General features: G+C 41.9%; 1 protein-coding gene across 1 annotated transcript in view; it reads right to left on the bottom strand.

Annotated features, from left to right (window-relative positions):
* LOC127009473 (uncharacterized) overlaps nucleotides 1-12,759 on the bottom strand; it is a gene marked incomplete at its 3' end in the record, with an annotated part of 124,639 nt that overhangs the window by 31,187 nt on the left and 80,693 nt on the right. The window contains 1 exon segment of the mRNA XM_050882571.1: nucleotides 5,213-7,901. Coding sequence (XP_050738528.1) covers nucleotides 5,213-7,805 — 2,593 coding nt within the window.

Raw genomic sequence — 12,759 nt, 5'->3', positions numbered from 1 at the left:
TAAATTCCTAATCTTGCTCTTTTCCCTTCCAAAAATTTTCGTCTCTTTCAAGTGCTTTTCCCTCTCCTCTCTTTTTCCTCTTCATCTCATTTTCTTCATGATTTAGCACATAAAAATTTCCTCGTAAATTTTTTTTTCCTTTTTTCCACTTTGCAATAATTTCATGTCGACCACAAATGTTTTTCTGTCTACTTTCCTCCATCTCTCTCTCTCTCTCTCTCTCTCTCTCTCTCTCTCTCTCTCTCTCTCTCTCTCTCTCTCTCTCTCTCTCTCTCTCTCTCTCTCTCTCTCTCTCTCTCTCTCTCTCTCTCTCTCTCTAGTTTCTATCATTTCTTATTATAATCTTTCCATGCAAGTTCTATTACTCTTCTTTTTTTTTTTCCTGCTCCTCGTCCTCCTCCTCCTCCTCCTGCTCCAATTCTTCTTCCGGGCTCTTCATTTTTTTAACATTATTAACTTCATCGCTTTCCTTCATAATTTCTAATCAAACATTTTTACCTCCCAACCTTTTCACATCCTATCAAGTCTCTCTCTTGTTTGTTTCCTCGTGCTCTTTTTTTCAAGTTCTTTTATTGACTTTCATACTTTTTTTTTCAAATTCTTCGCAAACTTTCACTAATTCCACTTTTCAAAGCCTCCTTGCGGCCAACATTAAATTTACTGTCTGGGAAAGAAATAATATTGAAACTTCCGCTTCTGTATTATTTTAGGTCGTTTTATGCCTCTTTTTTTTTTGTATATGTGTGATTTTCTTCTACTAATATAACAGCTTATTCGTTTTAACTTTTGATTTCGTTTTTCAGTTCAATTATTTTTTTTCTCCACTTCCTCCTCTTCCTCTTTCTCGTTCTAGTCGTTTTTCTCTTCCTCCTCCTCTTCGTCCTCCTCCTCCTTCTTCTCTTCCACCTTCATCTGTTCCTATTTATTTCTCTTTCCTTGTTTAGTTGTCTCTTCCTCCCGTTATCTATTTTTACTGTTCAATATCTTTCCATTTTCCTTTAATCTTCAATAACGCCCATATTCATTTTTCTCTTTCCCTTCCCCCTCCCTCCCTTTCTGTATTTCTTCCTGCTTTCTTTTTTTCTTTCAATACCTCTTTTAACTTTCCCCCTTGTTATTTTTTCTTTCCATTCTTCTGTTATTCCCTGCCTTCTAGCTTTCCTATGTCCCTTCCTGCATTCTTCTATCCTTCAATGCCTTATCCAGTTCTTTCCCCTTTTTCTTCTTTCTTTCGTATTTCCTTTTCTCTCTAAGTCCTTGCCCCCGTCTCCGTTTGTTTGCTATCCTCCCTTCTTTCATTTTTCATTCTTTCATTGCCTCTTCTATATCTTTCTCTGTCTCTCTTCTTCCTTCCCTCACTCTCACCCTCTCTCAACCCCTGCCTCCTTCTTTCCCTCTCTGCATTCTTTCTTCTTTCAATACGTTTTTTAACTCTTTCCCTTTATTTCTTATTCCTCTCTTCCTCCTTTACTCTCTCAACTCTTTCCTTCCCTTATTGCATTCTTCCTTCTTTCATTACTTCGTCTAACTCTTTCTCTTTCTTTCTTTTGCATTCTGTATCTCCCTTTCTTTCCCTTCCTATTTTTATCTTTCCTTCAATACATTTTCTAACTCTTTCTTTACCTTTCGTTTTCCTTCCTGTTTCTCTTCCTTCATGCATTCTTCTTTCCTTCAATACGTTTTCTAATTCTTTCTCTTTCTGTCTTTTCCTTCCTTAACTCCCTCTCTCACTCCCTGCTCGTTTCCTTCCCTTTCTGCTTTCTTCTTCCTTTCAATACGTTTTCCAACTTTTCTTTCTTCGTTTTTTCGTAATCTTTTCCTCTCTCAATTCTTGCCTCCTCTCTGCATCCATTTTTCTCTTCCCACATGCTTCAATCTCTCACCAGCTCTACTGCATTCCTTTCTTTCTTCTTCCCTCTTTCCTCTTCCTCTCTCAAAATCCTTCCCCTTCTTGCCTCAATCTCTTCCCTCACCCTCCATCCTAACCTCCAACACAGCCAGCTTTTTGCCTCCTCTCTCTCTCTCTCTCTCCCCCTCTCTCTCCAGCATCGTAAAGTCTCTCCCTCGCGCCTCTCTCCCTCCTCTCGTTTATCAGCATCCCATCTCCTCCATCCTTCTCCTGCCTCTAATATACTGCCGCCACTAAATCTCGTTGGTCCTGATCCTTGCTAAAAAATACTCGTGTTAGTGGATAGTTAAGCAAATGAAGATGTAAAGAGACTATCAAATAGGGGACTGAGCAGGCTAGCGGGAATGGGGTGGGTGGGTTGTTGTTGTTGGTTGTGGTGATGGTGGTAGTAGTAGTAGTAGTAGTCGCAATAGTAGTAGTAGTAGTAATAGTAGTAGAGGTGATGGTGGTGGTGGTGACTGTGATAAGGGAAATGGTGGTGGTGATGGTGGTGGTTGCAGTGTTATATCTCTCTCTCTCTCTCTCTCTCTCTCTCTCTCTCTCTCTCTCTCTCTCTCTCTCTCTCTCTCTCTCTCTCTCTCTCTCTCTCTCTCTCTCTCTCTCTCTCTCTCTCTCTCTCTCTCTCTCTCTCTCTCTCTCTCTCTCTCTGTGTCCCAATTAATCTAACCTTTCATCTATCTATCTATTCACCTATATTTTTATCTATCAACCTATAGAAATAAGAAAAAAAAGCAAAACAAAGGAAGGAGAAAAAAGACGCAAAAAAAAAAGCTGAAAAGAATTTGAAAGAAAACTGAATATAAATAATAGTGATGAAAGAATATATAAAATAAGAGATAGATAGATAGATAGATAGATAGGTACAGAGACAAAGTAATAGAGGAATAGAGAGCTCGAAACGTACACACATTTACCATACACACATACATAAGCAACAATATACATATACACACACATACACACAGAGACAAAGAGAGGCAGAGAGACAGGGAGAGAGAGACAGAGGGTGCCACTTAAGAATAACGGCTGGCTGGCTGCTGGCTCTTGGTCAACAACACCTGACCCTTGATACATGCATGGCCTGACCCCGTGACCAATGTTTTCCATGGAGACCGCCGACCACAGCGCACCTCTAAACTCCTAAGAATGCCTTGTCAAATAGGTGTGCTTGGGCGCAGATAGAATACGACCCTAAAATCTTCCCTGAGAAATTGAGCAACAAAAAAGAACAACCAGATGAATGAATACGAAAGCAATCCCCAGCCTTCACAATCCACCTCCCTTAACGCAACAGCTGATGCTAGAAAAAACGAAACGGGGGATCGTCAACAGAATACACAAGAGAGAAAGTGGAAAGAATTTGGGAGCGCCGAGGCAACGAGAGGAGAAAAAATAATGACGCGGCGTTGTTGTACCTCTTCACACGGAAAAAAAAAGTAAAGATAAAAGGGAGGAGTCGAGAGGCGTAACTGCATAAAAAAATAGAGATACCGTGAGGAGAGATAAAAGGGAGATAACGTAAAGGGATAAAAGAGATATAACGTTAAGATAAAAATGGGAGATAATATAGAGATTATGTAAAGAGATAACATAGAGAAAATACAACTTAAAGAGATACGTAAGTTAAAGAAATGGAATAAAATAAATAAAAAGAATATAAAAGAAAAGAATTGTCGAATGTTGTAGAAGTAGAAATAATAAAAGAATACGAAACAAAAATGGAAGCAACACCCAGGAAAGAAAAACCAGGTGACAAAAGACATAATAATTAACACAAATACTAACGGGCAGGAAATATATATTTAGTGTTGTAAAAATAGATATAATAATAGAAGAGAGAGAGAGAGAGAGAGAGAGAGAGAGAGAGAGAGAGAGAGAGAGAGAGAGAGAGAGAGAGAGAGAGAGAGAGAGAGAAAAAACAGGTGGCAAAATGCGTAAAATATCAAAGAATAATTAATGCTCGGTAAAGAAATGTCAAAGGTTAGAGTAAAAATGATAAAGAAAACGCGTGACGAGAAGCGGAAAAAAATAACAACAACTAGAAGAGAAAAATCAAGTCGTAAAACAAATACAAAAAAAAAAAAACACCAACGCTTGAAAAAAGATATATCAATTGTTGTAAAAATAAAAATAAAGCCAAAAGAAAAAACATTTGACGAAAGCCTGAAAGAAGAGATGGAAAGAAAAAATAGCACCCAGGAGTAAAAAAATAAATCAATCAGGTGCGGTAAACGAAATAAAAGAAAAGAAAAAAAAGCGAGTTCCAACCACAAACTGTTTCCCCTTTTGCTTCTGACTTGAAAAAAAAAGGAAAAAGGAGCGAAACGGAGATTTTTTCTGGCAATGTAGTTCTCCTTTTCATCTTTCTTTTACTCTTTTTTTTATATTTTCTTTCTTCACATCTAAAAAGGCGAGTTATCTGAGCAAGTGTTTTTCTTATATTTACCTCTCTCTCTCTCTCTCTCTCTCTCTCTCTCTCTCTCTCTCTCTCTCTCTCTCTCTCTCTCTCTCTCTCTCTCTCTCTCTCTCTCTCTCTCTCTCTCTCTCTCTCTCTCTCTCTCTCTCTCTCTCTCTCTCTCTCTCACACACACACACACACACACACACACACACACACACACACACACACACACACACACACACACAAACTTCAAACATCTCTGATTACGCTAAAGCTCCTCGTCTCCTCCGTTCCCATTGGTCCAATATCGCCGGAACGAACCAATCAGTTTCGGGTAATTTCGAAGAATTGCCTTAGAGTACTAACACAGGGAGAGGGAGAAACAGAGAACGATAGATAGATAGATATAGAGAAAGAGAGAGAGAAAAAGAGGGATAGTTGGCTAGAGTGAGAGTGGAAAAGAGTATTAAGAGAAAGAAAAAGGTCGTGGAAGATAGGCAGAAAGAGTGAGAGACAATGGCAATGATAAAAATACAGATTAAGAGAGAGAAAGAGGGAGAAATACGGGGATAGATAGATAGAGGGAGAGTGGGAAAGATTATAGAGAAAGAGAAAGGTCGTGAAAGGTGGATAGAAAGAGACAGAGAAAGGACACGATAAAAATAAAGATACGGGGAGAGAGAAATAGTGAGAAAAAAGAAAGGTCGTAAAAGAATAGGAGAGAAAGGAAACAATAAAAAAAGAAAGAAGAGAGAGAGAAAGAGGGAAAAACAGTTATAGATTGACAGAGCATTAGAAACAAAGATCGAGAAATATAAATAAATAGATAGATAGAGAGAAAGAAAAAGAACGATAGACAGACAAAAAAAGAGAACGTAAACAAAGAACGTCTCAGTACTCACTCGCGGCGCCGTTCTCCATCACCTGACCGAAGATCGTGATGTTGGGGAAGACGGGAGCATTGTCATTGATGTCCTTCACCACCACCGTCAGCACCGTCTCCGCCGCGTGTACTCCCCTCTTCTTTCCATCTTCCCCGGGCGGCGCCGTTGAAGATGGGGTCGTTGGGGTGTAGTAGACGCATTCCCCGTAGCTATCACCCTCCTGCCGCGCCTCCGTCATGGTGTATAGAGACGTCTCGAGGTCCCTAATTTCCCTTCTAGTGGAGTGCCTGCCGCGGGGAGCTGAAGGTGAGAGGTGCCGGTCCTTTGACGTCTTTTGGGAGGGTCGTTGAATGGTAGTTTCTTTTTTACTAACCAAAGGCAGCTCTTGAGGGAAGGAGGAGGAAGGAGACGGGATGGTGAGGGATGAGGTAGTGGTGGTGGTAGAGGAGGTGGTGTTGGTGGTGGTAGAGACAGAGGAAGAGGTCGTTTTGATGTGCGTATAGGTTTTCAGAGGACCCGTTGAGGCTGGAATGACGGAAGGTGACGAGGACTTCGAGTTCTCGATGACGGAGGTGGTGGGAGGCTGCAGGTGTTCCTCTTCTTCCTCCTCCTTCTCCTCCTCGTCCTTGTCCTCACCTCCCTCATCTTCCTTATCCCCGTTTCCATCATCCTCATTCTTCGCGGCGTGGAAATTTTTTAGTTCTTCAAGCTGCACTTCCCTCGAGCTCGCACGATCACCGACACCGCCCAAAAACCGTCGCTGCTGAGTCTTCCACGTCCCTGATCCTCTTCTGGTACTTCGACGTCGCTTCATGTGTGAGGTCGAAGCACTGTCTGGGAGGTGAAGAAGAGCTTGTTTTGAGGCTTGAGGGGGATGAGATAGGCTGTAGAGGTGTGGGTAGGCACGGAGAGTGAGATGTGTGCCTAGAGTCTTTGTGGGTAGGTTTAAGTAGCGTCTAATGTAGATTCGCCGTCCACTTTTTCTCCTCGCCACTTCGCCAGTTTCTTCTCGTTCTCTTTTCGAGGTGGTGGTGATGGAGGTGGCGGTGTTGCTGGTGTTGTTGGTGTTGGTAAATCTCTGTCGTTTGGTCAAGGATGAGGAATAGGATGAGGAGGAGGAAGGGGAAAAGGCGCTTGTCGAGTTGGTGATGGTGAAGGTGGAGGCATTTTTCACCTCTCCCCTTTCTCCTCGCGTCCTCTGAACATCGCTTACTTTTTCCCCTGTACGTGGGAGCTTACCGCTTCGTTTCACACTTTCTTCTCCCCTCCTGCTGCTGCTCCTACTCCTCCATCCATCTCCTGAGGCAAGCCAGCTCATGCCATCCTCTCTCCCTCCTCTCAATCGCCATCCATGTCCGTCCCTTCCCTCCGTCCTCTTTCCCTCCATATCGGAAGAAGAAAGAGGTGCTGGAGGAGACGAAGAAGGGACAAGGTGAGATGTTGGTGGTGGGCGGTCACTGAGAACTTGGGTCTTCGTGGTGGTGGTGGTGGTGGTGGCGGTGAGGCGTTCCTGCAGTCTCGGGTTGTCCAAGGTGGAATGTCCTTCGAGACGCGTCCCGATAGTGTTGTGGCGAGTCGTTACGTAGGAGTTACGGAGGCGCCTTGCAGGAGAATCTAATATCACACTGCCATCTGCTGCTCCTCCTCCTCCTCTTCCTCCTCCTCCTTCTGGTAGTAATCTTGAGGGTGACATTCTCCTACGCTGTTCCTCACTTTCGCCGTTCCGCTCTCCTTCTTTTTCGCTTTCCAGTTCCTCCGTTCGTTCTGCTACACTTTCCTCTTCATCAGGTAGTAGTATTAATAGTTGCGTTGGTGATGATTCCTGGTCGCCAACTTCACTTTCTTCATTTCTTTCCTCGTTCTCTTCCTTTCCGATGACTCTCCGCTCTCCTCTTTTTCTCCTTTTCTTCCGCCACCAGCCAGCGCGATAGGGTGAGAGGGATCGAGGTTTTTCCCTCTCGCTCTTTGTTCCCGAGGGTCGTTTCTGGTCTTTTTGGTCGTCCGTCTCTTCTTGATTACCGACGAATTGTGATCTTGGCTGGCTCTCCATGAGGTCGTGTAGTAAAGCTCCTCCACCTCCTCCTCCTCCTCTTCCTCCGTCTCCAGTGGTCGTAGCTGCAGTGGTAGTGGCGGTAGTAACAGTGGTAGTGGTAGTCGTAGTGGTAACAGTAGTAGTAGTAGTAGCCATATCTTTCGTGAGTCTGAGGTGCTTTGGTGAAGGCAGCTGATTATGACTACTATTACTACTGCTACTATTATTACTCGTATTACAAAGACTATTACTTCTACTACCATTATCACTACTACTACGACTACTACCGCAACAGCTACTAGTGCTATTGCTGATGATTCTGCTCCGGAAATGACTACTACTACTACTTCGACTACTGCTCCTTCTTCCCTTTTCCTCCTCTTGAATGTCGGCGTCAACAAGTGGAAGTATCGTTCTAACTTCTATCACGGACTCGGCGGAATGCAAACCACCGGTACTTCCTTCTTCTCCTTCTTTTTCTTCTTCTTTAGCCTCTGACACCTCCCCGTGAATGCCAGCCGCTCGAGGAAGTCTTCTGGTAGGGATAAGGGCAAAGGGGCTATCTGGGCTGTCATGCATAGATTTCGCAGCGTCCCTAGAGCCTGATTGTCCGTCCCTCACCGTCACTTTTACCCGCCAAACACCGCGGCCTGACGGAGGGTCGCGATCCAGGGCCTGAAATATATAGAGAAACGAGAGTTATTTTATGGGGCTGTTGTCTGCATCGCCTCCTGAAGTATTGAAGGTCACCGTACACTAAGCTGACCCAGAAGCCCCGCTCCCACTTCCATAGCTAAGGAGGTGATTGGTTGGATGAAAGGAGTTTGGAGTTCAGAGTCAATGCTACCTTAGACTTAGAGGGAGGGCAACTGGACCATTTTTTTTAGTGTACAGTGACTATAGTTTTCTTGCATTTTGTTACAGGAAAGAAGGCAAATCAAGGGTAAAAGGGAGGACACAACAAAACCCTGCAAATATTTGAAATCGAGTAGTCGAAAGAGGGTCAAACGTTATCCTACTTAAAAAATCATGGTTTTATGAGATGACGAGGCATTGGGTGAATACAGCGGTGAAATAAAGCTACTATAAAAAATACAGATTGTCGTTCCAGAGAGGGATTACAAGGCTGTCTTTACTTTTCGAGGTGAGGCTGCAGAGGAGGGATAAAAGAGATGACATAGCGCTTCTGTAATAAAAAAATAAAAGAAAAAAAAAATTCGTGGTTCCAGAAACATAGTAATGGAATCGAGTTAAGGGGAGGCGAAGGAGATAAAAAGAGATGAAATAACGATTCAATAAGGAAAAAATGTGATTCCAGAGAGGCATTGCAAGGATATCTATAGTTTTTGATGTGAGCAAGCAGCGGATGGGGTAAAAAGAGATGAAATAGCGCTTCTACAACGAAATCAGATTGTGGTTCCAGAAATCGGGTAATGAAATTGAGTTCCAGATGTGTTTTGATTCCCCTCCTCTCGTGAAAGAGTTTTGGAAGGCATTGGAGGGAGGGAAGAGAAACATGCAGTATATGAAGGGTTGTCTGCCTTTAATGAGAAATGCAAAGAGACTGAATGCTTTTAAAGTGAAGAGTCCAGATGTATGTTACTCCGTTTTCTTTATTAAGTGTTGGAATTCTTTTAAGGGGAGGCTTTGATATATTAACTAGTTGATATATGATTCTTTTGAACTTTGTGTGATTTTATTTGTTTGCTTTTGAATACAGAATTATGGTAAGTCTATATTTATTTCCTTATTTTTCTATGTATCTTCTATCTATCTATCTACTTATATATCTGTCTTTGTTTATATGTGTGCTTATGTGTGCTAGTGAGTGTGTGTGTGTGTGGGGGGGGGGGGGGGGGGAGGGATGGCTAAAGCGCTTTGGAAATAATAAAAATAGAGAAGGGAGAAATGAATAGATAGATAGATAGAGAGATAGAGAGAGAGAGAGAGAGAGAGAGAGAGAGAGAGAGAGAGAGAAATGAAGGAAAGCAAAAATATCACGAACGAGGGAGGTGGAAAGGAGGTCGGATAAAGAGGAGGAAGGGAGGAAGAGGAAGGAAGAGGAGGAAGAAGAAGACCCACTCACAAACCAAAGAGAATACTAGAAGAACCAACATCAAAGGACATCAAGACGTTGCATCTCCGCCAGAGTGAATTAATCGTGTTGTATCGAACCACTGTCATTGTTTATTCAGTCATCGTAAAACAACGTTGGCGAAAAGGAATTTAGTGCAGTCTGAGCTGATGTGTTTATATTTACTTTTAGCGCCATTATTTATCGTGCGCGACATGTCATCGATCATAAACAAATTGGATTACCCCACATTCATAAAGCGTTGATATATTTTGAAGCACTACTCGATCGGTTTCCCTCGACGGCGATGTTTGTCAAGGGGAAGCTTAGAGAGTTGGGACATGACAGCCTTTCCTCAGAGAACTTGTTGGGTAAGGGAGAAATCATACTGGTTGCCCAACGATCTACACCTTTTAGTTTTGCAATGTTATTGGTTCAGTAGGGGGACGCTTTTGAGATACAATTTCACAACTCCAATATTTTTTCCACTTAAATCAAAGAAGAGGGCGTTTATTGAAGTTTAAGTGCATCACCTGTTTCACAAACCAAGCTGAAAATACCCTTGGAGTCTTCTCTCTCTTGGTATGAGAGGGCAAGGTATCCTATTCTCGTATTGTCAGTGCTATTAAAACTTTGGAGTCTGGCATCGCTAACATTGAATAAATTACGGACATTTCAGCCCCGAGAACAGACACCATTTTCCCGTATGAAAGAATAACCTTTGTGTGGATCTTTTCCTGTCTGTTGCGGAGTCACTTAGCGATCCATTATCAAGCACGTTGCCTTCGATACACAGTCGTTTGATTTTAAAGAGTAACTTGCGGTTTGAAACTTTATTGAATCTCCTTCTTCAGCTTTTTTCATCGTTCATACGGGGTTGCTATTCCTGCTCTGCCGTGCTTATTTATTCCCTTCACTGAATGAATAAGTGAATGAATGAACAAGTCAATAAACACTCGAGTAACTGATATAATACCAAAATATATGAAAAAATGGAAAATAAGTGAAATGAAGGAAAATGAAGTAAAATGGAAAAAAATGATGAAAGGAATGGAAGAAGAAAAAAATATTAGGAGGTAAAAACGAAGGAATGGAAGAGGGAAGAAGAAAGATGTGACTTCTATCCTTCTCGTCCCGTTCCTCCAATCACAACTCTTATGCAATCTATCCATCTCCTAAAAATTACCTTCTAAACTCGAAATAATGTCAAGTGCTGTGAATAATTAGCACACCGGACAAAGGTCGAAATGTAAGATCATTAGGATTGACAAGCAGGATCTCTTGTTTCTGAACCCGTCTTGTGAATATCTTATGTGTGAACTAGTTTCTTGTTAACAGAGATTTTTTGTGTAATTATGTTCTTGATTAGATTACCTTGCACCTACGCTAGACTGACGGGCCAGTAATTACCCGAAAGTGAGAAAGAGAGAGAATGATAGAGAGAAAACTGAGCGAGTGGGAGAGAGAATGAAAGTTGAATATATGCCCTAAGTGAGAGAATAACAGAATGGATATAAGCTTGAATAACTGAAGGAAGAAAAGACGAATGGGGGAATCTTAGAAGGTTGAAAAGAAGAAAAGAAAAGCATGGAGGAAAAAACAAAGATGCGACTAGGAAAGGAAGGAGAGAAACTACGAGCAAAGAATAGGAACAAAACAAAGAAAAGGATGAAAGAAAGAATGGAGGAAAGAATTTAAAGAGGATAAGAAAATCGCAGGGAATGGAAGGGGAGAAGGAGGTAAGGAAGATGGGAGAAAAGAAAACAAGTGCAAAAAGGGAATGAAAGATGATAACAGGGAGAGAGAAGATAAGAAAAAAGGTAGAAAAAAAATAAAGAAGAGATGGTGGAGTAGGATAAGGCCTCGCGTTAAGGAGAGAGAGAGAAGGAGAGAGACGGAAGGAGGAAGACGAAGGAGAGGAAAGGAGAGAGAGGGAAGGAGGGAGAGGGAAGGAGAGAGAGGGAAGGAGGAGGACGAAGGAGAGAGAGGAAAGGAGAGAGAGGGAAGGAGAGAGAGGGAAGGAGGAAGACGAAGGGAGGAACGTCACAATAAATTTTCAAAAAGGTCATAAGATGGTGAGCCAAGAAAGTAAGGGAAGGGAAGAGAGGGAGAAAGAGGGGGTGGGGGGGGGACAGAAATAGTGAGGAAGAATAAAAACAATGAAATAATAAAGGGAAGAGACTAAGACAATAAGGGAGAAAAGGGTCACAGAAGAAAAGCGTTGGATAGGTATGTAATAATGACACACCCAAGACACAAAAGTAATCAAGAATATAGATAATAAAACAGAACAGACAACCATAAATAAACAATGTCGAATCAGTCAATGCCTCCTAACATCTCATCGCCTCCTCTGTTTCTTTTATTATACATCAGAATGTCAACGGCAAACTTAAACGAGGAAAAAGCTCACAAAACTCCAGCTCTCTAACGGGAAAATATGGTAGGAAATTTTATAGGGTTATTTAAAAAGGGTTCCAGAGGTGTCTTGATAATCCCCTCCTAAAAGAGTGGGCCATTTCTAGCATTACGTTATTCCTAAATCTACAGTAATTAATAACACTACACAAAAAAAAATAGAGAATACCAGAGGACTATTTTAGAGAGGTTCGAGAAATGTGATGAAACTCCCCTCCTGAGAGAGTAGTACATTTCTGCCATTATGTTGTTTCTAAACCTCAATCAACAAATAAATATAATAATAATAATACTTCTAGAGATATACGACCCACCCCGCTCCTTCATCGGGCGAGAATTATCAACCTTCCCTTCGTTCAGTCCCTTTATCCATTTCAAAACCTCGACTTGGTCACGTTGCACCCTCATCCTCCTTTAATTACGTATATGTGGGCGTTTCAGGGAGAGACAGAGATAGACAGAGAGGGGGAGAGGGAGACAGGAATGCCTAAACAGATTGGTGAAAGTGAAATGGTAAAGAAATTAAATGGCAGAGATATAGAATACGAGTAGAAGAATAAGAAATAGGGATGAAAAAATAAATGAAACGAGAAGGCAGAGAAGGGAGCAAAAGGAGTGGAAACGGACGTAGGGAGGAACTGATGAAGACAAAGAAGAACGACAGATAAACAGTGGAGAGAGAGAGAGAGGGAGAGAGAGAGAGAGAGATTAAAAGATCGAAACAGAAAAGAGCAAAAAACGATATAATAAGAATATAAGTGGGGTGAGTAGATAGAGAAGGGAGGAATGGGAGACCAAACAGACGTAGCAAGAAATGGATGAGGAAAGACAAGGGAAACGAGGGAATATTAATAACTGAAAGAAAGAGTAAAGAGGAAACGACAGAATAGGGAGGAAGGATTGTTTTAGGGAATAGTGACAGAATGAGGGAGAGAGAAAAAAGGGAGGAAAGAAAAGGATAACATAACGGAAAAAATGCTGAAATTAAAGAAGATAGGGAGAAAGGCGAAGGTGAGGAGGGAGAAGAAGGAGAAGCAGGAG

This window comes from Eriocheir sinensis, chromosome 41 (assembly GCF_024679095.1).
Source record: "Eriocheir sinensis breed Jianghai 21 chromosome 41, ASM2467909v1, whole genome shotgun sequence".
Classification (NCBI taxonomy): domain Eukaryota; kingdom Metazoa; phylum Arthropoda; class Malacostraca; order Decapoda; family Varunidae; genus Eriocheir; species Eriocheir sinensis.
This window is presented reverse-complemented; position numbering and strand designations above follow the sequence as displayed.